Source organism: Rhinopithecus roxellana, chromosome 6, assembly GCF_007565055.1.
Source record: "Rhinopithecus roxellana isolate Shanxi Qingling chromosome 6, ASM756505v1, whole genome shotgun sequence".
Classification (NCBI taxonomy): Eukaryota; Metazoa; Chordata; class Mammalia; order Primates; family Cercopithecidae; genus Rhinopithecus; species Rhinopithecus roxellana.
In genome coordinates, this window is record NC_044554.1 from 54382017 (window position 1) to 54409808 (window position 27792).

The 27792-nt window shown below is 45.8% G+C and overlaps 1 protein-coding gene across 2 annotated transcripts in view; it reads left to right on the forward strand.

Moving 5' to 3' along the window:
- The window catches only part of ATP6V0A4 (ATPase H+ transporting V0 subunit a4), a 68038-nt gene that overhangs the window by 10024 nt on the left and 30222 nt on the right, over positions 1-27792 (forward strand). For both annotated transcript variants that reach the window (XM_010356306.1, XM_010356307.1), the window contains exons 5-14: positions 1322-1447; positions 1913-2007; positions 4463-4589; positions 7794-7876; positions 8567-8660; positions 11469-11681; positions 14993-15143; positions 16736-16875; positions 18993-19150; positions 24526-24619. In XM_010356306.1, the coding sequence (XP_010354608.1) occupies positions 1322-1447; positions 1913-2007; positions 4463-4589; positions 7794-7876; positions 8567-8660; positions 11469-11681; positions 14993-15143; positions 16736-16875; positions 18993-19150; positions 24526-24619 (1281 nt within the window). The remainder of the gene's footprint in view (positions 1-1321; positions 1448-1912; positions 2008-4462; positions 4590-7793; positions 7877-8566; positions 8661-11468; positions 11682-14992; positions 15144-16735; positions 16876-18992; positions 19151-24525; positions 24620-27792) is intronic.

Sequence of the window (27792 nt, forward strand, 5' to 3'; positions counted from 1 at the left end):
TTTCTTTATTTCTTCATAGTTTTATTACATATTTATTTTTCTAAATAACATATGGTATAGCTTTACATGTTAAAATTTTTTATCTAAATGGAACTATATTGTTTATTCTTCTGCAACTTGCTATTTCATCATTTCATACATATAACATACATATACATATATACATACGTGTGTGTGTGTATATATATATATTTTTTCTTTTTTCTTTTTTTTTTTTTTTTGAGACAGAGTCTAAAAAAAAGCTTTGTCACCCAGGTAGGAGTGCAGTGGTACGATCTCTGCTCACTATAACCTCCGCCTCCTGGGTTCACGCCATTCTCCTGCCTCAGCCTCCCGAGTAGCTGGGACTACAGGCATGTGCCACCATGCCCGGCTAATTTCTGTATTTTTAGTAGAAACGGGGTTTCACCATGTTGGCCAGGCTGGTCTTGAACTTCTGACCTCAAGTGATCCACTAGCCTCAGCCTCCCAAAGTGCTGGGATTACAGGCTGAGCCACCGTGCCTGACCCATCATTTTCTATTTTAAGACTCCATATTGTTTCATGTTTCTGAAGTTATTTTTATTGTTATTTAATTTTTTGAAATGGAGTCTTGCTCTGTCGCCCAGGCTAGAGTGCAGGGGCATGATCTCAGCTCACCATAGCTTCTGCCTCCTGGGTTCAAGCAACTCTCCTGCCTCAGCCTCCTGAGTAGCTAGGATTACAGGCACACACCACAATCCCTGACTAATTTTTCTATTTTTGGTAGAGAGGGGGTTTCTTCTTTTTTTTTTTTTTGTATTTTTAGTAGAGACGGGGTTTCACCGTGTTAGCCAGGATGGTCTCGATCTCCTCACCTTGTGATCCACCCACCTCGGCCTCCCAAAGTGCTGGGATTACAGGTGTGAGCCACCGCACCTGGCCGAGATGGGGTTTCACCACATTAACCAGGCTGGTCTTGAACGCTTGACCTCAAGTGATCTGCACATCTCGGCCTCCCAAAGTGCTGGGATTACAGGCATGAGCCACCGCACCCAGCCTGGCCTAGTGTTTTAAATGAGGAGAGGTATGATTTGCCAGAATGTCTTGACTTCTCCATGAAGTGGCCATCCACTCCTCCAAGTAATTCCTAATCCTCTCATTTGGTGATGGAACTCTTAAGAGAGTGTGCACGTGTGTGTGTGTGTGTGTGTGTGTGTGTGTGTGTGTGTGTGTATTAGGGTCTGCAATCATGTTATGTGCTGATTCCTTTGATTTTTTTTAGTCATCTGTTGTGGGTAATGTATTTCAGGAATGTCATAGCACTTTCTGTCGGCTTACCTTCTTTTTCCTTCCTGCGTAGACTGTTCTAGAAAAACTGGAAGGAGAGTTACAGGAAGCCAACCAGAACCAGCAGGCCTTGAAAAAAAGCTTCCTAGAACTGACGGAACTGAAATACCTCCTGAAGAAAACCCAGGACTTCTTTGAGGTGGTCACGTGGGGATGATTTACTAAAGGGCCCGTTCCTCAGAACCTCAAATTTCCATTTTGGAAAATGGCTGGCCTGGGATCTGAGTAAATCACTCTGTTTCTGTTCCATGGCTGGGCTATTGGTGAGGGCGGGGGAGTATTTTGGGTGGAATAATTGTAGTGCTGGTTGAATTGAAGGGAAAAATATTATGGTGCTAAGTAAAATGTATGTGCTGAAAATGGCTCAGGCAGAAAGAGAAGTCAGAACCAAGCACAGCAGTTGGTTTGAGAAGTTTTAGGGTTTTGGTAGGAAGAGACCAGGGAAGCTTTTTGATCTGGCCCGGAGCACTCTGTTTTCTGGCTTCTGTTAACTTTTTGTGGAAAATTAAAGCTTCACTAAAACCAGAAAAAATCTTGAGGTGTGGGTGCCTTTTGAGTTTCCCTAAATATATTTAAATGAAAATCATAGTGCTTTGACTTTCAGACGGAAACCAATTTAGCTGATGATTTCTTTACTGAGGACACTTCTGGCCTCCTGGAGTTGAAGGTGGTGCCTGCACATATGACCGGAAAGTTGGGGTTAGTGTAACTCTTCTGTGTAGGTGGGTTCCTGGTCCTGGCGTGTGATTTCTGAGTGAGTGAACGACCGGGTGAACAAATAGCCACTGGAATAGCGACTGTTTCCCATGGATACAAAGCCTCTGCCAGGGAATAGACCCATGTGTAACTTACTAGGTTGGTGGAGTTGGAAGTGGTGTCAGCTTCTTGTTAGTGGCGACACTAACCTCCTTGAGCCTGAAGACTGCAATGTTTATATTGCTCCCCCATGGGAAGCTGTGGGGATCATTGTTCAGATGGGTTATCACAACTCTTCCCTGGCGTTGGAACAAGGCCATGGGGACATATGTTTTTCCTTGCTCTTTAAAGTACTATTTTGGGGGCTGGGCGTGGTGGTTCACACCTATAATCCCAGCACTTTGGGAGGCTGAGGTGGGTGGATCACTTGAGGTCAGGAGTTTGAAACCAGCCTGGCCAACATAGTGAAACCCCCGTCTCTACTAAAAATACAAAATTAGCTGGGCATGCTTGCACACGCCTGTAATACCAGTTACTGAGGAAGTTGAGGCAGGAGAATTGCCTGAACCCTGGAGGCAGAGGTTGCAGTGAGCCAAGATCGTGCCACTGCACTCCAGCCTGGGCAACAGAGCAAGACTCCAGCTCAAAAAAATAAAATAAAATATTACTTTGATAATAAAATGTATTTAGAGTTTGATTTTTATCTTTATTTTTTATTTTTATTTTTTGAGATGGAGTCTCGCTGTGTCGCCCAGGCTGGAGTGCAGTGATGCGATCTCGGCTCACTGCAAGCTCTGCCTCCCAGGTTCATGCCGTTCTCCTGCCTCAGCCTCCTGAGTAGCTGGGACTACAGGCACAAGCCACCTGGCTAATTTTTTTGTGTTTTTAGTAGAGACGGGGTTTCACCGTGTTAGCCACCATGGTCTCGATTTCCTGACCTTGTGATCCGCCCGCCTTGGCCTCCCAAAGTGCTGGGATTACAGGTGTGAGCCACCGCGCCCAGCCTGAATTTTTATTTGTATTTTTTTTGACACGGGGTCTCGCTCTGTTGCCCAGGCTGGAGTGCAAAGGTGCAATCATAGCTCACTGCAGCCTTGACCTCCCAGGCTCAAGTAATCTTCCTACCTCTGCCTTGCGAGTAGCTGGACCACAGGCATGCGCCATGATGCCAGGCTAATTTAAAAAAAATTTTTTAATAAAGACGAGACCTCGCTGTGTTGCCCGGGATACATTTTTAAATGTAATTAGAAATGGGGGCCAGATGTGGTGGCTCATGCCTGTAATCCCAACACTTTGGGAAGCTGAGGCAGGAGGATCACTTGAGGCCAGGAGTTTGAGACCAGCCTGGGCACTATATACAAAAAAAATTTTTTAATTAAAAAAGAAAGAAATGGGATAGTTATGCAATCAAGTTATTTCCAAGAAGCAGTAATATGATGTGTTATGGCCATGAAAATAATGTGGCGATTCAAAGTGGTAGGATTTTGTTCAGTGCCTACGTGAAATTGACGCATTTTAAAGCGTTTCTGAAAGTTATGAGTTTGGGATTTATGATTTTTTGTTCAATATGTATTTGAGGACCTGATATTTGAGGCACCAGGCATTGAATTTGAAATGAAAATAAAAATATTTATTGGAAATATTTGATCAGAAGGTAATACAGGATCAATGTACATTTAAAGTAATAAGCCAGTGAAAGTCACTGGCTAACATGAAAAGTTTAGGTCAGCAGTTATCTACATCCTTGGATAATGGAAAAAACAGATATATATAGACGTCAATGTATGTTTCCCTCTTAGTATTATTTTTGGAAAAACACATAGAGACCACTGTTGAATATTTGCTACCATTAGCTACAATGCTATGATGAATGGTGTATCATTTTCTTTTCTTTTCTTTTTTTTTTGAGACTGAGTTTCACTCTTTTGCCCAGGCTGGAGTGCAATGGTGTGATCTTGGCTCACTGCAGCTTCCGCCTCCCAGGTTCAAGTGATTTTCCTGCCTCAGCCTCTTGGGATCATAGGTGTGCGCCACCATGTGTGGCTAATTTTGTATTTTCAGTGGAGATGAGGTTTCACCATGTTGGCCAGGCTGTTCTCGAACTCCTGGCCTCAGGTGATTTGCCCACCTTGGTCTCCCAAAGTGCTGGGATTACAGGTATGAGCCTCCGCGCCCGGCTGGTCTATCATATTCTTAATTGCAGTTAGTGACGATATAGTATTGGAATGATTAAGAAAACTTCAAGATATCAAAAAACCAGGAGGTCAGAGGGACGTAGGGCAAGTTGGGGCTGGATGCGGGCTGGCCTTGGGACCCCTGTTGGTAGCGCTGTGTCTGGGTTCCTCCTGCTCAGAGTGAATGGCACTTCCTTTCATGGTGCATCTTCATATCCTGCAGGGCCTTCTCTCTGCACCCCAATCCCTGTGCCTCAGGAATGTCTTCCTTTCTGGCTGCCTAGGTTCATAGCTGGTGTGATCAACAGGGAGAGGATGGCTTCCTTTGAGCGGTTGCTGTGGCGAATTTGCCGAGGAAACATGTACTTGAAGTTCAGTGAGATGGACGCCCCTCTGGAGGATCCTGTCACGGTGGGAACCTCAGGCTGCGAGAACTTTCTCTGAGACTTCCCATAGCCCTCACCAGTAGCGCTTCATTCTCCCAAAACACAGGGGATCTTTAGTTTGATGAGACTAATATCTATTTCCTTTCTTTCTCCTTTTTTCCTTCCCTTTTACTTTCTTCCTTTTTAAAAATATATATTTGAAAGGTCAGTTCAAGGGCTGATTCTTATCAATACCTCATAATTGGTTCATTCTTCCCAGAGACATAGCTATACTTTTCTCTAGAACTTAGTTATGCTAGTACTATCCTAGGCGGCAGCTGTGTCTTAAAGAACTGAGAACTGATTGAGGTCAGCTTCTCAAGCTCCAATGTGCACGTGAGCATAGAGGTCACCTGGGGATCTTGTTAAAATGCAAATTCCAGACCAGGCATGGTGGCTCATGCCTGTAATCCCAGCGCTTTGGGAGGCCAAGGTGGGAGGATCATTTGAAGTCAGGGGGTTGAGACCAGCTTGGGCAACATAGCAAGACAACAGCTCTACAAAAAATAAAAAAAAGTTAACCAGGTGTGGTGGCACATGCCGGTAGTCCCAGCTACTTAGGAAGCTGAGGTGGGATGACAGCTTGGGCCCAGGAGGTCAAGGCTGCAGTGAGCTATGATCACGCCACTGCACTCCAGCCTGGGAAACAGAGTGAGACCCTGTCTCAAAAAAAAAAAAAAAAAAAAATGGCTGGACACAGTCGCTGATGCCTGTAATCCCAGCACTTTGGGATGCCAAGGTGGGCAGATCACCTGAGGTCAGGAGTTTGAGACCATCCTGGCCAACATGGTGAAACCCCATCTCTACTAAAAATATTAAAATTAGCCAGGCGTGGTGGTGCACACCTGTAGTCCCAGCTACTTGCGAGGCTGAGGCAGGAGAATCACTGGTACCCCAGAGGTGGAGGTTGCAGTGAGCTAAGATTGCGCCACTGTATTCCAGCCTGGGCGACAGAGCAAGACTCCCTCAAAAAAAAAAAAAAAAAAAAAGATTCTGAGTCGGTGGGTCTGTGTGGGACTTGAGACTCTGCAGTTCTTATGACTCCCAGAGAATGCTGATTATATATTTGCCAATAGATCCCACACTTCAAACAACAAGGCTTTGAGGGGGCTTGGCCCTGAGTGTCATACAGTTGTTGCTGTGAATTCAGTCGGATATTGCTGTCTCACCTTCCAGTTCATATTTAATCTACTTACTCTTTAATTCCAAGAAGCTAGGCTTATTTCTGAGCGTCTATAATCTTTTTCAGATTAGAAGCTAAAAAAATTAATTGTAATGAAAAAAACCAAAATTCATTTTGATGAAAAACAACTTTAAAATAAATGAAATTTAAAATAAGAAAAATTATGAAAAAAATGAGAAACCCCATCATCACTCTAATGTCTTCATTTGTATTTTGCCTCTTGTACTATTTTCTCTATAGCCATAGACAGGTATAATTTTATATGATTATTGTATACATGGAAATAATTTTTTTCTCCTCTTTGTTTTGCCTAATATGAGATCCCTCCCCATATGACTGTGCATCCCTTGTAAAGATTTTTCTTTTAATTTGACATTGAATCATCACTTTTTATAATCCTGTTTTGACATGTAACAGTCATGGTGGGAGAGAAAGTAAAAGCATCTGGAAAAAGATGAGCGTGGACACCAAAGGTCACCAAAGGGAAGTCATGAGATTAGAGCAGATTCCTGATTCTGGTGGATCAGGAGAAAAGAAAACTTAAGAGACTCAGAAAAGGACCAGGGTAGACTCTACAGGTAGAGAAACCTTTTGGAAATAAAGTAACGCAGCAGCTCTGAAAATCCTAAAACACCGCCACCTGCTCCCGTAAGGCAATGCCAAAGACAGGATTCATTCTGATAGTAGTTCAAGGGATGCCTCATGTGTCCACTGAGTTGATGTGACATTAACTATCTGTTTTGGACACTTTATTTCTAATTTTTCTCCAGAATGTAGACACCACGATGAGCATCTTTATGCATGTGGATTTTTATTTGCTTTTGAATTACTTCCATAATAAACGAGTTCAAGGAAAATAGGATTGCTGGCTTAAAGGGTGTGGGGATTTTAATGACACCTGATGGGGCCCGACAAATGGCCTTTCAGTGACTTTTCTGATTCCAGTGCCTTGAATAGTGTGTGATGAGTCTATTGGATGTCATAACTTTTCCAACAATAGGTTTTGTTTTTGTTTTGGGGGGTTTCTTTGAGACAGGGTCTCACTCTGTCATCCAGGCTGGAGTACAGTAGTATGATCATGACTCACTGCAGCCTCGACTTCCTGGGCTCAAACAATCCTCCCACCTCAGCCTCCCTGGTAGCTGGGACCACAGATGAGCACCACCACGCTTGGCTAATTCTTGTATTTTTTGTAGAGGTGGGGTTTTACCGTGTTGCCCAGGCTGGTCTTGAACCCCTAGGCTCAAGCAATCCACCCGCCTTAGCCTCCCAAAGTGCTGAGATTACAGGTGTGAGCCACTGCACCCGGCCTGGGTTTTGTAATTTTGCCTTTATCCTCTCAAACTAAATGAGAATGAAAGAATGCATTGTTTCAGCTCGTATTTCTTTGCTTATAGTAAGAGTTAAACATTTGCATGTCTACTTGTGGAAAACATCTTCCTTTCTTGTGAATTGTCCAACTTGGACTTGACAAGTGTGATTTAAGCAGCAATCTTATGGCACACAAGCAACTGTGTGAGTCAAAAAATCTGAGCAACTGTATGTATGAGTCAAAAACTGGGCATGGCTTTACCTTGTTAAATATCAAACACCTACTCATCCCCAAAATGTCAGTGTTGTGTGTTAATTAACTCTGGTGAGCCAGTTTATCAGCCAGCTATATTCGTTTTAAGCCTTGCAATATTCTCTTCTGAATGTTTCCTTGTTTATTATCACATCTCTTAAGTGTGGGGCTGAGAGCTGAATTTAAGGTCTGGCTGTGGTCCAACCAGCATTGGGAACAGGGAGCCTCTCACCTTAAGGCTGCATCAGCCTCTGTGAGGTCTTGGATGGCCTTAACTGTGGGCTATGAACTTAGAGGAAATGGGAAAGTTACAGTTTCCCAGTTTTAAATTTATGAATTGTGTAAGCCTAAAAACAGGACTTTACATTTCTCTCTATTATGTTTTAACCAGAAAGAAACCCCCTTCTTTTTTTTTTTTTTTTTAACTTATTCTGATTTTCCAGAAAGAAGAAATTCAGAAGAACATATTCATCATATTTTACCAAGGAGAGCAGCTCAGGCAGAAAATCAAGAAGATCTGTGACGGGTAAGAGGGAGTGAAGGGCTCTTTCTTCAGTGATTTGGACCAGGATTGGGTAAAGAGATCTGCACTGCCAAATGCACGCGACTGTGGCTTCTAGAGGTCAGTAAGGCTTTAGAATAACTTTCTCACATAAAAGTCAGCCCCAACTGATTTTTAATAGTTGTGAGAATATGAATAGGGAGAACTTGAATACGCAAAATGTGAGGGGAACTAAAAGTGGACACGTTCCCCATTTCAGTCTATTCCATCTGAGACTTTTCGTTGGCTGCTGAAGAGTAAGCCAACTGCATGGCTAACTTGTTTGGGATTTTACAGAATCGTGTTACGTGTAGCTCCATAGAAGCAGAAATGACTCAGTGCAGAGGATATTAATACATTAAAGAGGATATTCATACATTAATAGATTCTAAAAGCAAGAGGCAAGTCCAGCCTGCTGTCTTACTTACCTAACAACTCACAGGTTTTATGGTTTGAATGCAGCTCATTCGTATAACAGAACTGCAGCCTCAATTCACAGCACAAGTGACGTACTAGGAACCCTTATTGACTGGCCACTTTTCCAGTGGCCAAAGACACAGTTATTCTAGGATAGGTTGGCCATCTAAAGTCAGCAAACGATGTCTTAGCAGAAAAGGGGGTGCAGAATGCTTTGCAGCAAGAACCCACCTGTGTCCCTTGGAATATATTAAACAGGTTTCGAGCCACTGTCTACCCTTGTCCAGAGCCTGCGGTGGAGCGCAGAGAGATGTTGGAGAGCGTCAATGTGAGGCTGGAAGATTTAATCACCGTGAGTGAGGGGTTCGGGCGCGTGGTCTGATGGCGGCTGCGGGAGGGCTGCCTCTGCTGTTTTCATACAAGCCCTGCCCGCCAGGGCCCTCACTGGGAGGCTGGCTGGAATGCTGGCTATGCCTTTCTGGTTGTGGCTGTGGAAAATTTCACAACTGGGAAACTGTTCGATAAGCTAGCGGGAACGATGCTGTGTCTTAAGAATGCTTTGCCCAGGCTCAGATTTGACCACAGCCCTAGTCAGCCTTCAGGTGGCCACCCCGATCTGATAAAAGGCGCCCTTTATTGCCAGCCTCGGCCTAGACGGAATCTATGATATAACCACCCAGCCGATTAAGTTGAACAACCAGTTTGACCGATTATTTTCCCACTGAATCGCCCAGTTGTTTAAGCTGACGGGTTAATTCTGTAAAAACAGTGAGTCTAGTTTCACCATGTGAACATTCATTCATCCCAGACTCATTGTCTTTGTGAAGTCTGTCACCATCCAGGGTGACACTCAACACGCTTATGATCAGAACGCTTTCTTCAATCACAGCAGCTTTGAAAGTCATCACTGAAAACAGCTTGGCCTCCCTCAGCTGGCAGACTCTCATCAGTGCTAGAGTTCAACAGAACTTTTGGTTGTGATGGAAGGGTCGTGTGGCCTGCGCTGTCTAACGCTGCAGTCACGAGCCACATGTGGCTATTGAGCCCTTGAAACATGGCTAGTGACACTAAGTCATTTAATTTTTATTTTTAATTTTAATTCAATTTAAATTTTAGGGCTGGGTGCGGTGGCTCATGCCTGTAATCCCAGCACTTTGGGAAGCTGAGGTGGGTGGATCACTTGAGGTCAGGAGTTTAAGACCAGCCTGACCAAACTGGTGAAACCCCATCTCTATTAAAAATACAAAAATTAGTCAGGCGTTACCTGTAGTCTAGTCCCAGTTACTTGGGAGGCTGAGGCAGGAGAATTGTTTGAACCTGAGAGACAAAGGTTTCAGTGAGGCAAGATCACGCCACTGCACTCCAGCCTGGGCAACAAAGCGAGACTCCATCTCAAAATAAAATAAAAGGAAATAAAATAAATAAAATTTAGTAGCTGCATATGGCTATGGTAGAAGTCAACTCAGTTTTAGACTCTGGACAATTACGTTAAGAAATTAGATATGTGCGTCTTTCAAAACCCTTAGGCTAGCAGACAACTTTAATTTTCCAGAAAATCTGTGTTTAATTTTTTTTTTTTTTTGAGACAGAGTTTTGCTCTTGTTGCCCAGGCTGGAGTGCAGTGGTGCAATCTCGGCAACCTCTGCCTCCCAGGTTCAAGCAACTCACTTGCCTCAGCCTCCCAAGTAGCTGGGATTACAGGCATGCGCCACCACGCCCAGACTGATTTTGTGTTTTCAGTAGAGATGGGGTTTCTCCATGTTGGTTAGGCTGGTCTCAAACTCCCGACCTCAGGTGATCCACATGCCTCAGCCTCCCAAAGTGCTGGGATTACAGGCATGAGCTACTGCACCCAGCCTGTGTTTAATTTTTAAATCCTCTCCATTCCTTCTTTGTCACTTGTCAAAAACACTGTTTCCCCTGAAGCCATTGAAGTCCTTTCCTCCCAGTACTCCATGCTTGATTTTATGAAAACGTCATGAGGAGAATGGAAGAGAAATTCTGCTAACTGTGTGCTTACATTTAGTATGACAGGGGCTTCAGGTGGTCCCAGCTGAGCACCTTCTCCAGGGGCAGCTTTCTCCTTTGGTTCAGTCCCTGCCAAAGATGAACCTGAGACACTATCTGATCCTGAGGCATTTAATTGGGGCTGCGCTCTTGGAAGTTTGTGAAGATCTCATCTGTGCTGAGGTGCTTTTGTCTCCTGGAAATCCCCAGGCCAGGTGGCATTATGTTGCCAAGTGACAGGTAGTATTGGCTTGTGAGACACTTCAGTGGGCCTCATGGCTCTCATGAATCTTAGAGCCACCATGTGTCTCTTACAGAGGCCATGTGTACTGAAAAAGATTACCTTGTTTGTTGCATCATCAAAACATGAAAATGATTTCCATTAAATAACTTCTGTGTGGGCCCAGTTGTCCATTCATTCTTCATTTGTTCCCTTGTCATTGATTGGAGGGATTATGTATGTAAAGCGTTGTGGTAGATGTAGTCGTCTCTTAGGGTTGCTCGAACAAATTACTGCAAACTGGGTGGCTTAAGACAATAGGCATTTATTCTGTGGCGGTTCTGGAGGCCAGAGGTCTGAAATCAAGGCGTCTGCAGGGCTGTGCTCCCTCCGAAGACCTGAAGGCAGCTGCTCCTTGCCTCTCCCCAGCTCTGGTGCCGTGGGCCATCCTCCGCATTCCTTGGCTGGCAGGTGCCTCCTTCAATTTCTGCCTCCGTTGTCATGTGGTATTCTTCCCTGTGTGCCTCCGCGTCCCTGTTTCTTATCAGGACAGTGGTCATATGGGATTAGGGCCCCCTGGAATCCAGTATGACCTCATCTTAACCTGATTCCATCTACAAAGACCCTCTTTCCAAACAGGCCATATTCACAGATCTCAGAATTTAGGACTCTTTTATGTGGACAGTTCAACCCGTAAAAATAGGACAATGAGGAATTTAGAAGAAAAGGAAGTTACAATCTCTGCCTAAGGGTTTTAGCCTCTAGGAGGGAGATAAACTGCTCAGGAGAGTTAAAGGCCAGGTGACAGCCACAGGTCAGAGGAGCCTTCTCAGAGCACAGGAAGCTGCTGTGGCCTGTGGCCCTCCATTTTCGGCACATGTCAAACAGCTCTGTGAAGGTTCTCTGTTTTCCTGCCTGTTGATTTTCGTATAGGTCATAACACAAACAGAGTCTCACCGCCAGCGCCTGCTGCAGGAAGCTGCTGCCACCTGGCGCTCGTGGCTCATCAAGGTGCAGAAGATGAAGGCCGTCTACCACATCCTGAACATGTGCGACATCGACGTCACCCAGCAGTGCGTCATCGCCGAGATCTGGTTCCCGGTGGCGGATGCCACACGTATCAAGAGGGCACTGGAGCAAGGCATGGTGTGTGGCAGGTGGAGCCGGGAGGGGTCTGATGAGTCAGCCCCTCTGCTGGGCTCTCAGAGGGTGTCGGCCTCATGGGTGACATGAACTCAAGCGACTTGGTAGTAGGACTGCTTCTTTCATCTTTGCGTCTTCAGTTCTTAACCCCGCTCGAGGACATCAAAGAAATTCCTTCGTTTTTTCAGTGTTTGACAGTTGTTCACCATTTTTTGATCTTTGGTGAGTATACACTGAGCTTTTTTTTTTTTTTTTTTTTTGAGATGGAGTCTCACTCTGTAGCCCAGGCTGTTGTGCAGTGGCACAATCTTGGCTCACTGCAACCTCTGCCTCCCGGGTTCAAGTGATTCTCTTGCTTCAGCCTCCTGAGTAGCTGGGATTACAGGTGTTCGCTACCACGTCCAGCAAATTTTTGTATTTTTGGTAGAGATGGGGTTTCACCCTGTTGGCCGGGCTGGTCTTAAACTCCTGACCCCAGGTGATTCGCCTCGCCTGCCTCAACCTCCCAAAGTGCTGAGATTACAGGTGTGAGCCGTCATGCCTGACCATACTGTGCATTAATGTGCCAGTCTCTCAGCTAGACTATTGTTCTTGGGGGGGTGTCTTTTTTTTTTTTTCTTATTAAAGACGGGGATCTCGCTACGATGCCCAGGCTGGAGTGCAGGGCTGTTCACAGGCGTGGGCATACTGCCCTACAGCCTCAAACTCCTGGGCTCAGTTGATCCTCCCGTCTCAGCCTCCCAAGTGGCTAGGACTACAGGCACACACCACCATGCCCAGCTCCACTCTGCTAGAGTGTAGATACCAAGTGTTACCTCATGGAGGTTCTAGTCTAGCTGGAAAGACAAATAACCAAGCACCTATAATAAGAGCCAAAATATGTAGATTGCTTACTGTGTGCCAGCAATGCGCTAAGCACTCTGTCCTTGTTGAGTTCTCACCACCCCCTCCATTCATTCCTTAGACATTCCCTGTGTACTAGGAATGGATCTAGGGCTTACGCACTGGCAGGCCAAGGCTCTGCTTTGATAGACATTCTAGAAAGGGACACGGAGGTATGTCGTGACATTAATGAGACTTCAGGCAGTGATGCGTGGTGGGCAGGAAACCAAGCAGGGGACGGTGAGGGGCTTGTTCTGATCACGTTATTCACCCCATTGATGAAGGAGGGAACCCCCTCTGCCCAAAATAGTACAAGATGACTGAACACATTACCCCGACACTGGACAGATGGGCTTGACAGCTGTTTTTAGTCACTCGTCCTCAGAGCCCAGGGGAGAACACTGCATGCCATGTGGGCCACACGGGGCTTGCCCTCGGGAACTGTGCTTGGGAGCAAAGTGAACCAGCAGGGCCAGTGGGAGGCAGGCTCTGCAGTGAATGAGGGTGAGGTGACTTTTGGTTCCTGCAGAAGGATGTGATTAGCTTGTCTGAATGATTTCACGGGGTGGCAGGAGTGAAACCGTTAGGTTGAGGCCTGGGTGGCATGCAGCTGGTTCAGCCGATGGGGAACTAGTTGGGTGGGAAGCCTGCCCTGCTAGCTGGGTGGCATATCTGGTGACGGCAGATCTCGTGGTATCTGAAGAAACCCCCTCTAAGTAGGCAGATGGGAAGATTGGGGGCGGGAAGAACGGTTTTCAGGTAGAGGGACCTGAAGGTAAAGGCCTTGTAGTAGGAATGGATTAGAAGGTGGGGGCTTTCTTTATCCCCTTTGTACAGATAAAGGAATGGAGGCACGGAAAGTAGAAGTAACCTGACCACAGTCCTATAGCCAGGAGGCAGGTTTTGAATACAGAAACTGTTCCTCATGCACTCCCATGTCCCCACATCATGGTCCAAAAACCACCTAAATGGGGCACTTAAAAAGCATTTCAACCAGGCCGAGCAGGGCAGGGGTGCGTCCTGGAGGAAGTGATGAGTGCGCAGAACGGTGGGAGGCTGGCCAGGGAGCAGGTGAAGGGAGGTGGGGCGGGGTGGGGCCTCGCGAAGGCAGCAGAGGATTGAAGCTGGGACCGTGAGCGCTCGTCCAGCTGGTGTCAGATCCCACTGGATGTGCAGATGGCAAGTGCTATTGGGCGTGCGGTGGCTGTATGGTTCCTGGGCAGGGAGAGCTTGGAATTGTTAAGACTCAAGTAGGTAGAATGGATGCGGTGGCTCACGCCTGTAATAACAGCACTTTGGGAGGCCGAGGCGGGAGGATCGTTTGAGCCTAGGAGTTCAAGACCAGTGTGTGCAAAATAGCATTGCATGGCTGTAGTCCCAGCTATTCAGGAGGCTGAGGTGGGAGGATCGCTTGAGCCTAGGAGTTTGAGTCTGTCGTGAGCTATGATCATGTTACTGCACTCTAGCCTTGGACTTCCTGTCTCAGGAAGAAAAGAAAGAAAAAGAAAAAAGACTTGAGCAAGTGGAGAAGAGAGGTGGCTAGTGTAGAAGTGGCCCGTTTCCATGGGGAAGTGTGGGGAGGGATGAAGGTGTAAATGGAGGATTAAGGCATATCGTTAAGTAGTCTTGATCACAAGACTAAAGAGTTTTGATTTCATTCTTTAGGCTATAGGCAGCCTTTGAAGATTTTAAAGCTGGAGAGTAACATGAGTAAGATAGTGCTTTTTGTTTGTTGTATTAAAAGAGTGCTTGAGCAATCTGGATGTTAGATAAACGGAGAGGGGAGAGGCTGGCAGAGATGCTGAGGCTTGGAGCTAGGATGAGCTGTGGGAATCGGAGGAAGGATTCTGAAGGGGGAATTAGCAAGCTTTGGTGGGTGATCGACTGACTGAAACCAGAGAAGGGACAAAGCCGAGATTCCAAGGTTCCAGGAACCCCGGAGAACGGAGGCTGTGCTGAAGGGGCAGGAGTTTGTGGAGGGGACCTGGCTCTGCGGCAAGTCGATGAATCCTGGATTTTGTGGTGTCGGTGACACATTGGAGTTGGAAAGTCTAAGCAGGCAATTAGGAAAAAATTGGGGAAGGGTCAGGGCCATTTGGAAGGGGGGATGAATTGAGAAAGCGGAGAGGAGGGAAGCATAGAGGGCTGGGAGTCATAACATTTGCATTTACAGCAGCAGGAGATGGGAGATTGTCAGAGACTCCCTACCGGGGGGACTCAGTTCTCTTGACAGCCCTCCTGTGAGATGAATTGGATAAGTATTGGGAAGGTATTAACTCTCTACACATGAGGTCCTGAGTCTCAGAGAGATCAAGGGATTGCCCCAAGTTCACTCAGTAAGGGACAGCAGGAGCTGGGACTGTGACCCTTGTGCTGACACCCAGCCCAAGACTCTCTCCTTACATCTTTGTCGCTTTTTTTTTTCCCTCCAGGAACTAAGTGGCTCCTCCATGGCCCCCATCATGACCACAGTGCAATCTAAAACAGCCCCTCCCACATTTAACAGGACCAATAAATTCACAGCTGGCTTCCAGAATATTGTCGATGCCTATGGTGTCGGCAGCTACCGCGAGATAAACCCAGGTAAAGATCCGATTAATTGCACAACTGGGCAGTGTGAAAACTGGGTAAGATGGACCCCTGAGGTGACCGAGGAGGTGAACTTGTTAAAACTGTGAGGCTTGGAGCTAGGGTAGTAGCTGTGGGAATCGGAGGAAGAAGTAGGATAGTAGGGGCAAGCAGTGGGATTCCTAAAATCCTCCTTGGTTTCCTAATACCCTGTGATGTCATCTATAAATGCCAATTGGTGAAAGACTTGTTCTTGGTCTTCACCTGTAGGCCCTTAAACTGCAGCTTCATCTGGCAGCTGAAGTCGGTGTTCATTTCCTTCACCAATTCAATGAGGGCCATATCTTGGCATCTTCACAGTCCTGTAGTTACTGTGTGGGAAAAACACCAGTACACAGAACTTAGAAGACTCGATTCTTGGTGTCCTAGGCTGTGGAATCTTGCTAGCTTGGTTAATAAAATAAAGGGGTAGGCTGAGCGTGGTGGCTCATGCCTGTAATCCCAGCACTTTGGGAGGCCGAGGATGTGGATCGCTTGAGGTCAGGGGTTGGAGACCAGCCTGACCAACATGGCAAAGCCCTGTTTCTACTGAAAATACAAAAATTAGCAGGGCGTGGTGACAGGCACCTGTAATCACAGCTACTCAGGAGGCTGAGGCAGGAAAATCACTTGAACCCTGGAGGCAGAGATTGCAGTGAGCCAAGATGGCGCCACTGCACTCCAGCCTTGGCGACAGAGCGAGATCCTGTCTCCAAAAATAGATAAAATAAAGTCGAAGGGTAGACCAGATACCTTTTGTCCAAGCAGCGCCTGGTGCTGTTCTTCTCCAGCCTGAGGCCCAGTCTAATTTGTGGCCTGTAAAGCAGGGTCCTCCTGGGTTGAGGGTCCCTGTGAGCAAACTGCTGGTGGTGTGTGGCGCATGTGAATGGTGGAGAAACAGACAAAAGTGGGTGTGGAGAAGAGTAGAGAAAGCACCTAGAGAGAGAAAGCTGATCTTATGTTCCATCAAACTTTGTGATTTTTTTCTATTTTTTCTTTTTTTGACTTTGTGATTTTTGACAAGTCACTCGGCTTCTCTAAGCCTCAGCACATCTGTTAAGTGGGGAATAAGAATGCCTACTTATAGACTGGGCGCAGTGGTTCCCAACACTTTGGGAGGCCGAGGTGGGAGGATTGCTTGAAACCAGGAGTTTGAGACCAACCTGGGCAATATAGTGAGACGTTATCTCTACAGAAAAATTTAAAAATTAGTTAGGCATGGTGGCATGCACCTGTAGTTCCAGCTACTCAAGAGGCTGACGTGGAAGGATCACTTGAGTCCAGGAGGTGGAGGTTTCAGTGAGCCATGATCGTGCCATTGCACTCCAGCCTGGGTGACAGAGTGAGACCCTGCCTCAAAAAAAAAAATTGAAAAAAAGAATGCCTAGAAACAGACGCACTCATTTATATGGCAGTTAATCATGTGTCAGGGTGACGATGGTGAGAAAAGACAACCAGAAAGACTTATGGAAGCCCGCATGAAGATCGTGGAGCTGTGGCAGGGAATCTGAGGTGGGGGCCCCGAGGCTGTGCTGAGGCCTCAGGTATTGTGCGTCTCCCCTCCACAGCTCCCTACACCATCATCACTTTCCCCTTCCTGTTCGCTGTGATGTTTGGAGACTGTGGTCACGGAACCGTGATGCTCCTGGCCGCACTTTGGATGGTTCTAAATGAGAGACGCTTGCTCTCCCAGAAGACGGACAATGAGGTGAGTGTCCACTGACGGTCTTGCCCCCGTTCATTTTCAGAGTATGAAAACCTGTATGTGGTTTTCACCATAGAAATAACACGTTTTTGTGAAAAATAAGGGAGAGAAGGAAAGTAAAAAAGAGCCAGAATTAACCGAAAACTTCTGGCCAAAGGTAATTCCTTTGGACGGTTTGGTGCCGTTCCTTTCAGCATTTTTGGGTTTTTGTTCATGACTTAATAAGGCATCGATTTTTCTTTTTCAATATGTATTTTTTCTAACTCTGATTTTTTTCTCTGATTATGAAAGAAATACATAATCATTGTAAACATTAGAAAAATGCAACATATAGTGACCTAGAGAAAAATCACCAGGAATGCTTTTGGATATCTTTCCAATTTGTTTGTGCTTATCCACCAATTTTTCAAAAATTGGCATCAAGTAGTGCATACTATTTGTAGTGTTTTTACTTAAAATATCATGAGTATTTGTTCATGGCAGAAGCAGCCTGGGACCCGTGTTCTTCTGAACACTGAGAAACCCTGAACATCGTTTCTCCGCTCTTAAGTTTCTCCACCTTCACAGAGTACTGTGAAGGCTGAGACAACTCAAGAAGGGTGCATTGGTTCAAAGTATATCAGCTTGCCGGGCACAGTGGCTCACACCTGTAATCCCACCACTTTGGGAGGCCATGGTGGGTGGGTCATTTGAGATCAGGAGTTCGAGGCCAACGTGGTGAAACCCCGTCTCTACTAAAAATACAAAAATTAGCCAGGCATGGTGGTGGGCACCTGTAGTCCCAGCTACTTGAGAGGCTGAGGCTGGAGAATCACTTGAACCTGGGAGGTGGAGGTTGCAATGAGCCGAGATCGCGCCCTTTACTCCAGCCTGGGTGACAGAGAGGGACTCCATCTAAAAAAAAAAAAAAAAAAAGAAAGGATATCTGCAATGTTTTATTACAGGTTGAATTAATTACAGCTAGGTCAGCGATGTCAAGGTTAGAGGACACGATCAACCTGTGACCAATATAGTTTTCTATGCCAAGCTTAAAGATGTAGTTTTGTATGGTAAACATTTTGAGTTTCAGAGTTATACGTCAGCACTTCTTGGAATGATTGACACACATTATTCAGTATTATGAGAAAGCACTTTATTCTTCTCAGCAGACATAGTCAGACAGGGATTCAACTTTACAATGACAAGATGCAAAATGAGTATATATCTGACTTGTCATAAATGTAGCGGCCATGAGAGGCCAGTTCAGTGCTTATTTCCTGGAAGCACCTGAGACACCAGCCACCTGCTTTTAAGTCCCTTCCTAAGCATATGAGGCCTTGCTTGCACTTCAGTTTATTTTCTAATGCAGGCGCAATGGAATAATCTGAGGCATGCATATATATATATATATATATATATATATATATATTTTTTTTTTTTTTTTTTTTTTTTTTTTTTTTGAGACAGAGTCTTGCTCTGTCACCCAGACTGGAGCGCAGTGGGGCAATCTCAGCTCACTGCAACCTCTGCCTCCCGGGTTCAAGTGATTCTCCTGCCTCAGCCTCCCGAGTAACTGGGACTAATGTGCACACCACCACATCTGGCTAATTTTTAGTAGAGATGGGGTTTCACCATGTTGGTCAGGCTGGTCTCGAACTCCTGCCCTCAGGTGATCTGCCCACCTCAGCCTCCCAAAGTGTTGGGATTACAGGTGTGAGCCACCACACCCGGCTCTTTTTTTTTTTTTGATAGAGTCTTGCTCTGTCACCCAGGCTGGAGTGCAGTGGTGCAATCTTGGCTTACTGCAGCCTCCACCTCCTGGGTTCAAGTGATTCTTCTGCCTCAGTGTCCCAAGTAGCTGGGATGATAGGCATGCACCACCATGCCCGGCTAATTTTTGCCTATATGGTTTTTGCTTAACGATAACAAATACCAGCCTAGGACTTTTTGGTGCACCTATATGTTCTAAAAACCGTGATGTGTGTGCTCTTCCTGTCTGGATGATTGATGTCTGCCATGGTCATGTGGCCCCCTTAAAGGGTGCCTGCACCGGTGATGCTGGAGACATCCTATAGAACACTTCCTCCGGGGTCTGCTTCAGAGCCCACTGACAATCATCCTCTCTGTGTCTCTGAGGCCAGATTTGGAACACCTTCTTCCACGGGCGCTATCTGATCCTACTTATGGGCATCTTCTCCATCTACACGGGTTTGATCTACAATGACTGCTTCTCCAAGTCCTTGAACATCTTTGGCTCTTCTTGGAGTGTCCAACCCATGTTCAGAAACGGCACATGGAAGTGAGTTGATGGAGAGAGATGGCGCAGTCACTGGCCGTCCGGGTGGCCTCAGTGACTGTTTTCTTGGTTGGGGGAGTCTACACCTAGCTCTATTCAGAGGTGCACTTGAAAATTCAAAACAAATAGGCCAGGCGCGGTGGCTCACGCCTGTAATCCCAGCACTCTGGGAGGCTGAGGCGGGCGGATCACCTGAGCTCAGCAGTTCGAGACAAGCCTGGCCGACATGGTGGAACCTGGTCTCCACTGAAAATACAAAAATTAACCAGTTTGATGGTGGGCGCCTGGAATCCCAGCTACTCGGGAGGCTGAGGCAGGAGAATTGCTTGAGCCTGGGAGGCAGAGGTTGCAGAGAGCTGAGATTGCACCACTGCACTACAGCCTGGGTGACAGAGTGAGACTCCATCTCCAAAAAAAAAGAAAAAGAAAAAGAAAAAGTAATTAGCCAAATGAGTTGGCATGCCTGTAGTCCTCACTACTAGGGAGGCTGAGGCAGGGGGATGAATTGGGCCAAGGAGGTGAAGGCTGCATGAGCTACAGTCACACCACTGTACTCCAGCCTGGGCAACACAGCAAGATGCTGTCTCAAACAAAAGCAAATGAGAGCCTGGGCATGGTGACTCACGCCTGTAATCCCAACACTTTGGGAGGCCGAGGTGGGAGGATCACTTGAGGTCAGGAGTTCAAGACCAGCCTGGCCAACATGGTGAAACCCTATCTCTACTAAAAATACCAAAATTAGCTGGGCATGGTGGCATGTGCCTATAATCCCAGCTACTTGGGAGGCCAAGGCACGAGAATTGCTTGAATCCAGGAGGTGGAGGTTGCAGTGAGCCAAGATTGCACCATTGCACTCCAGCCTAGGCAACAGAGCGAGACTCCATCTCAAAAAAAAAAAAAAAAAGCAAATGAGGAAAGGGTTGGTTTTGCAATGCTGTCTCCCTGTATTTGTCCTCTGGCTGACAGAGTTGGGGATAGGGGTCACCTGGTAAGGAGATGTGGGGACTGTAGAATAAAGAGACCTGGAAACTCTCTAAATCCCCATAGTCCACCCTTCCCCTGTGCATTCCACCGTGATTTTATGCAGTTAATCAGACAAGCAGTCTTCAGAATGGAAACACAGCTTTTCAGGAATGGAGACTTTTATGAGGAGAAAGATTTTAGAGTTTGAGAGGTAGGTCAATTTAATGAACTGGAGGAGGACAGGGGACTCTGGAGGATAGGGGACTGTGAAGTGAACAAATAGAAATTGTGACAGCCTCATGATTTTAGGGAGGATCTTAGGCTACGTGCATCACGTACCTGAGATTTCCACAGCAGCATGAGGGCTAGTTTGTAAAACCTGCATATCAATGGTGACATTTCCTAACATCTGTCTCTGCCCGGCTTCTTTGGATCATCTTAAGATTTCTGTGTCTCATCCTGGAACTTCCCTTTGAACAAATGAGAAAAGAGGACCAAAGTGAAGGCTGAGAGAGGTAAACGTGTTCACAATCTCGTTTCCCATTCTTCCTCTCCCAAGCAAGGGACTTCATGGGTTTTACTGGCTCACCAGGAGACTGTAGGAATCTTTAGTGTGGGGGCATGGAGACTCTAATGCAGTCACTTCTTATTTCTCTGCTAGGCCTACGTTCCCTGACATAGAGATGGGATTCCCCACCTTAAATAAATGTAGAAAAATAAAAATATAGAAAAATGAAGGATAAAACGTTTTCCAGAATGACAAACAGACAGCTGTGTCTGTGATTTTTTTTTTTTTTTTTGGCTTTGCAATTAGTATTCTAAAGAGATGCCCAAAAGAACAAAACTTTCATAAATTTAAAAACAAATTAGGTTGAGCACGGTGGCTCACACCTGTGGTCTCAGAACTTTGGGAGGCCAAAGTGGGAGGATCGCTTGAACCCAGGAGTTCAAGACCAGCCTAGGCAATATAGGGAGACCCTGCCTCTACATAAAATGAAAAATAAAAAAAATTAGCTGGGCACAGTGGCACATGCCTGTGGTTCCAGCTACTCGGGAGGCTGAGATAGGAACATCATCTGAGCCTGGGAGGTTGAGGCTGCAATGAACCATGATGGCACTGCTGCACTCCAGCCTGGGCAATAGAGCAAGACCCCATCACAAACAAACAAACAAACAAACAAACACATTCATTCATACACTTAGTTCTGCTCTTTAGATTTAAACTCATAAGTATAGAGATGAGTTTTATTTTTATTTATTTTTTATTTTGAGATGGAGTCTCGTTCTGTGGCCCAAGCTGGAGTGCAGTGGCACAATCTTGGCTCACTGCAACCTCTGCCTCCCGGGTTCTAGTGATTCTCCCGTCTCAGCCTCCTAAGCAGCTGGGATTACAGGTGTGCGCCACCACGCCCAGCTAATTTTTGTATTTTTAGTAGAGATGGGGTTTCACCATGTTGGCCAGGGTGGTCTTGAATTCCTGACCTCAGGTGATCTGCCCGCCTCGCCCTCTCAAAGTGCAGGGATTACAGGCGTGAGCCACCGCGCCTGGCTGAGATGAGTTTTGAAACTTGTTCAATCTGTGTAATTTCACCAGACTACCAACATGAAATTCCATTTCCCATGGAGTATGATTGTGAAAGGCCCAAGTTAACTGTCTTGTTACCACACTGCAGATATGGGTATGAATGCTGTTCTCTTATGCACCTGCAAATATCTTCTTCCCCAATTCAAGACTCTTTGGTCTTGAATTGGAGCAATGCTCAGCCGTATGTGAAGGATCAGGAGTATAAGGCAGAACGTCATTATCACTGTGGTAGAAGAAAAAGACAGCTGAAGTACACAGCAAGCTGGTTCTGGTCACCAGCTGCGACATGGTTCCTTGATGGACCTGCTTCCTTGATGGTTGAGAGATCACCGAAAACATTCCTGTAGTCATTGGAGTTGGGCGTATTGACTCAGCGAAGGAAATGGTGCATCACTGGGAAAACTATCTCTATTAAGAGGGTATTAGAAAGGGCTTAGGGGATTTAGCCTTTGTTAGGATGCAGGGGATGTTGGATCATTTTTGTGGTTTGGACCATATCCTTCTTTTTGCCTGTATCGGGGTATGATTGTGGAATGATCTTGTTTTTTCTCACTCTATCGTAGCGGCCAGGTGGCCTTGCCTGATGTTGCTGTCCTTTTTTTTTTTTTTTTTTTGAGACGGAGTCTCGCTCTGTCGCCCAGGCTGGAGTGCAGTGGCCGGATCTCAGCTCACTGCAAGCTCCGCCTCCTGGGTTTACACCATTCTCCTGCCTCAGCCTCCAGAGTAGCTGGGACTACAGGCGCCCGCCATCTTGCCCGGCTAGTTTTTTTTGTATTTTTTAGTAGACGGGGTTTCACCATATTAGCCAGGATGGTCTCAATGTCCTGACCTCGTGATCCGCCCGTCTCGGCCTCCCAAAGTGCTGGGATTACAGGCTTGAGCCACCGCGCCCAGCCGTTGCTGTCCTTTGAAGTTGTTTATGCTCAGCAGGATACACGATGGCTTAGCTGTGGGTGCCAGGCCAGTTCCCTCCTGTCAGGGGTGACTTTTCCCTTTGCGAACACACAAACACTTCTCTGCTATGGAAATCCAGCCATTTGCACTGAGTCATGCCATTAGGATGGGGGTCATGTCTGGGTGAGTGAGTCACGATCAGCTGCTGCCGTTGTATATTGAGGGCCAGGACAGTAGGCCAGGCTTCCCGATTCCCTCAGCTGCTACCTAAGGCCCCCAGCACCTCACTGCGGAAGGGAAGGGAGTATATTTCTGGACAGCCTGTCAAGACTGTGTGCTGTCTGTTCTTCATCATTTCATTATTTTTAAATTAAATTTAATTTTATTAATTTTATTTTTTGTAGATGGAGTCTTGCTGTGTTGCCCGGGCTGGAGTGCAGTGGTGCGATCTTGGCTCACTGCAACCTCTGCCTTCTGATTTCAAGTAATTCTCCTGCCACAGCCTCCTGAGTAGATGGGATTACAAACATGTGCCATTGTGTCCGACTAATTTTTGTATTTTTAGTAGAGACGGGAGTTTACCATGTTGGCTAGGCTGCTCTCAAACTCCTGACCTCAAGTGATCCACCCACCTCAGCCTCCCAAAGTGCTGGGGTTATAAGCATGAGCCACTGTGCCAGGACTGTTCCTCCTCATTGCAAATGCTCATTCCTTGAACCCTTCCACAGATACAGGTTCTTAAAAAAAATTAGCTCAACTTTCTCACCCACTTAAGGCTTGCAGAGACAGAAAGTAAGAAATTTCTGGGCCAGGTGCGGTGGCTCATGCCTAATTCCAGCACTTTGGGAGGCCAAGGCATGCAGATCACTTGAGGTCAGGGATTCGAGACCAGCCTAACCAACATGGTGAAACCCCCGTCTTTACTAAAAATACAATAAATTGTTGGTCATGGTGGCACATGCCTGTAATCCCAGCTACTTGGGAGGCTGAAACAGGAGGATTGCTTGAACCTGGGGTCGGGCTGTGGGGGGAGGCGGAGGTTGCAGTGAGCCGAGATCATGCCATTGCACTCCAGCCTGGGCAACAAGAGTGAAACTCTGTCTCAAAAAAAAAAAAAAAAGAAAGAAAGAAAGAAAAAAGAAATTTTTTCCCATTGACATGCATGCTTCTGGGTGAAAAGGGGATACAGGTTTAAAGACATTCAATGGGCTACATGTTTTTAGAGGTGAGTTTCGTAGCAGTTGAGGTGTGTATATAAAAAACCAATCCATCCTTCAGAAGCAGCTCCGGTGTTCCCTGGGGAGACTTCCCAAGCATGTCCCTGGGCTGGGGTTTCTTTCCTGTGTTCTCCCAGCATCCCTGCCTTCTACTTCAGTTCTGATGTGTGTACAACTCCTGATTTCCCTTCCTTTTCCTTCCTTTTCCCTTTCCCTTTCCCCTTCTCTCCCCTCTCCCCCTTCCCCCTTTTTTTTCCTTTCAACAGAGTCTCACTCTGTTGTCCAGGCTGGAGTGCAGTGGTGCAATCATGGCTCACTGCAGCCTTGACCTCCCAGGCTCAAGTGATCCTCCCTCCTCAGCCTCCCAAGTAGCTGGAACTAAAGGCACGTGCCACCACAACCAGCTGGTCTCAAACTCCTGGGCTTAAGGGATCCTCCCACCTCAGCCTCCCAAAGGGCTGGGATTATGAATGTAAGCCACTGCTCTCGGCCCTGATTTTCTTTACTTTAGCACATCAGGCTGAGATCTCTTTGAAAACTCAGATTGTAGCCTCAGTGCTTAGGACAATACTTGATGCAGAGTAGATGTTGAATCAACTGAATTGATGAGTTGCACCGATAGTTGGGCTTTGGTGGGCAAGTTCAAGACTGGTGGTACTATAGTATTTTTTCTGCCCTGGTTGATCATTGTTTGTTTTTCTCCCTTTCTCCCTCTAAAGTACTCATGTAATGGAGGAAAATCCATATCTGCAGCTGGACCCAGCCATACCAGGAGTGTATTTTGGAAATCCATACCCATTTGGGATTGATCCGGTAATAACGTCTTCTTGGGTTAAATATTTATTGTGTGAACTGTCTTGTGGAGGAGACCTCTGGATAGAGAAGAAAAGGCCAACAAAGCCTGTCAAATCAACAAACTTGTATTGAGATAAAATAACTTCTGCTGATGTTTTTGTGACACGTAGAGCCAGATTCAAGTAAATGTTCTATCTACACCTTCTACCCAGCCCCATTTTCCATATAGTTCCCCAAACATCTGCCTCTTTCTCCATCAGTCACATCCCTGGTGCTTAATAATTGCTTCTTTAAAAGGCACTTGGTTGCCTGGGGAGAATGCGTATTACATAACCTGTTTAGCATCCTAATCAAGTTTAAGTTTCCTGCTTTGTATTTTCTCGCAGTGGGAAACATTTCCCTTGTTTTTAAAAAAGTGTGGATTTGTTTTTATGTTTGCTTTGTTTTACTGCATAGAATTGACACTTTTTTAAAAGGTATTTGCTTCATTTTATTTGTTATATCTATCCTAGTCAGCTTGATTTGAGCTAAGCAAAACAATACTTCCTCGCAGCCTGTAGATATAAAGTGGTTTTGAGGAGATATAACACATGCCCATTCATGTAAAGCTGTTTATTTTTATTGGCCCAGTGCATGCTGCCACCAGGTGGCGGCCTTATGCTCCAAATGAAAACTGAACCTGGCAAATGCTGTCCATGTTTCTTCTAAGCTCTTTCTTTATGGGAGAGAACCTGAGACCTCAGTTTTTGTTGCTGACAGTTAGAAGTAAATAGTACTAGCCCTAAAATTGGTTCTCCTGTCTCTCCTGGCTTACAGGTCACCTCTTCTTAAGTTTTCCTGGGTCATCCTGCTATCTCCCGCCTCCCTGCCCTTATAAAAACAGAAAGTTTGCCCAGGATTTGTTTATACTTGCCACCCAGGGACACTTGCATTCTAAGTTTTATCAAAAGTGGTAAAGTCCTTGAAGGCTGGTTTGTAAGTTGCAAAGCGCTAAAAACTAATTTGAATTTTTGTGGCCTGCAAGACATTGTCCTTGGTCAAAGGAATTTCATGTTTAGTAAGCAGGTGGAGAAGGAATCTAGATGGGGATGATCTTAGGGTCTGGTTGATCTTCCTTTGTTTGGAATCTCATTGCTCCGATAGTCTCATCTCTCCCCTCCACAGCCCACAGTTAATTCATCAGCAAATCCTGCCTGTCCATTTCTGCTCCTCAGACAGAGTGGAGCTACAGTATTTCACATTGCAGAACTGAATGATCCTGAGTTTCTACTCTGCATGCAATTTTGTCATCTGCCCACAAGTTAGAAAAGAAAGAAAATATGTCAGAGTAAAAGAGAATGTGGGATTTTGAAAATAATGAAATCTGTTCCTAGTAACATTTAGAATTTTGAAAATTTCTGGTCTTTCTATCCTAAAATAATACATATATATATGATTTTAAAAATCTATACCACACAAAATATTATATAAAGAAAAGCAGGGGTTGGCCAGGTGTGGCTCATGCCTATAAGTGCATGCCTATAATCCCAGCACTTTGGGTGGCTCATGCCTATAATCCCAGCACTTTGGGAGGCTGAGGTGGGTGGATCACTTGAGGTCAGGAGTTTGAGACCAGCCTGGCCAACATGGTGAAACCTTGTCTCCTCTAAAAATACAGAAATTAACTGGGCACGTTGGTACATGCCAGTAGTCCCAGCTACTTGGGAGGCTGAAGCAGGAGAATTGTTTTATCCTGGGAGGCGGAGGTTGCAGTGAGCTGAGATCATGCCACTGCACAACAGCCTAGGCAACCAGAGTGAGAGACCATCTCAAAAAAAAAAAAAAGTAAAAATACCAAAATTAGCCGGGCATGGGTGGCATATGCCTGTGATCCCAGCTACTTGGGAGGCTGAGGCAGGAGAAGTACATGAATCTGGGAACCTGAGGTTGCAGTAAGCTGAGATCACACCACTGCACTCCAGCCTGGGTGATACAGAGAGACTTTTCTCAAAAGAAAAAAAAAAGAAAAGAAAAGTAGAAGTTGCCTTTCCTACCTCTCCAGTTCCTGCAGTCCTGTTCCTCAGAGATAACCACTTTAACAGAACATGTCTGTATTCATCCATTTTCATGCTGGTGATAAAGACATCCCCGAGACTGGGTAATTTATAAAGAAAAAGATTGTGTGGGGAGGCCATGCAATCATGGCAGAAGGTGAAAGGCACATCTTACATGGTGGCAGGCAAGAGAGAGAATGAGTGCCAAGTGAAATGGGTTTCCCGTTGTAAAACCATCAGATCTCGTGAGACTTATTGACTCCCGTGAGAACAGTATGGGGGAAACCACCCCCATGATTCAATGATCTCCCACCGGTTTCCTCCCACAGCACGTGGGAAATATGGGAGCTACAATTCAAGATGAGATTTGGGTGGGGACACAGCCAAACCATATCAATGTCTGTCCCTGTGTTAGTACTTGTATCATATATATATATAGGCTTACTTTTTACATAATACACATTTCTACAGTGCATTTACTGACTGCATTTGGTGTCTATTTGTGAATCAAATCACAAAATATTTGGCCTTCATCATAGCTGGCTTTAAGGTGTTTCTGAAAATTTTATAACAAATGAACACAACAAAATGGTTAAAAGCCTGGGCTCTTAACGCGGGAATCAGACTGCCTGTGTTTAACTCTTTGCTTTTCTGTTTACTTGCTCTGTGAGTTTGAGCATGTTAACATCTCTATATCTGTTTCCTCGCCTATAAAATGCATATAATAACAGCCCTAGGCTGGGTGCGATGGCTCACACCTGTAATCCCAGCACTTTGGGAGGCCAAGGCATGCGGATCATTTGAGGTCAGGAGTTCGACACCAGCCTGGCCAACGTGGTGAAATCCCATCTCTATTAAAAATACAAAATTAGCTGGGCAGGGTGGTGGGTGCCTGTAATCCTAGCTACTAGAGAGGCTAAGGCAGGAGAATCGCTTGAACCTGGGAGGCGGAGGTTGCAGTGAGCCGAGACTGCACCACTGCACTCCAGCCTGAGCGACAGAGCAAGACTCTTTATTTTATATATAAAAATAAAAATAAACACCAGCCCTAACTCCTAGGGTTGCTCAGCAAATGAAATTATGTTTACACGTAAAATCCCTAGAACAGAGTCTGATGCACAAACATGGTAAATACTCCTTGAATATTAGTTGCTCTTA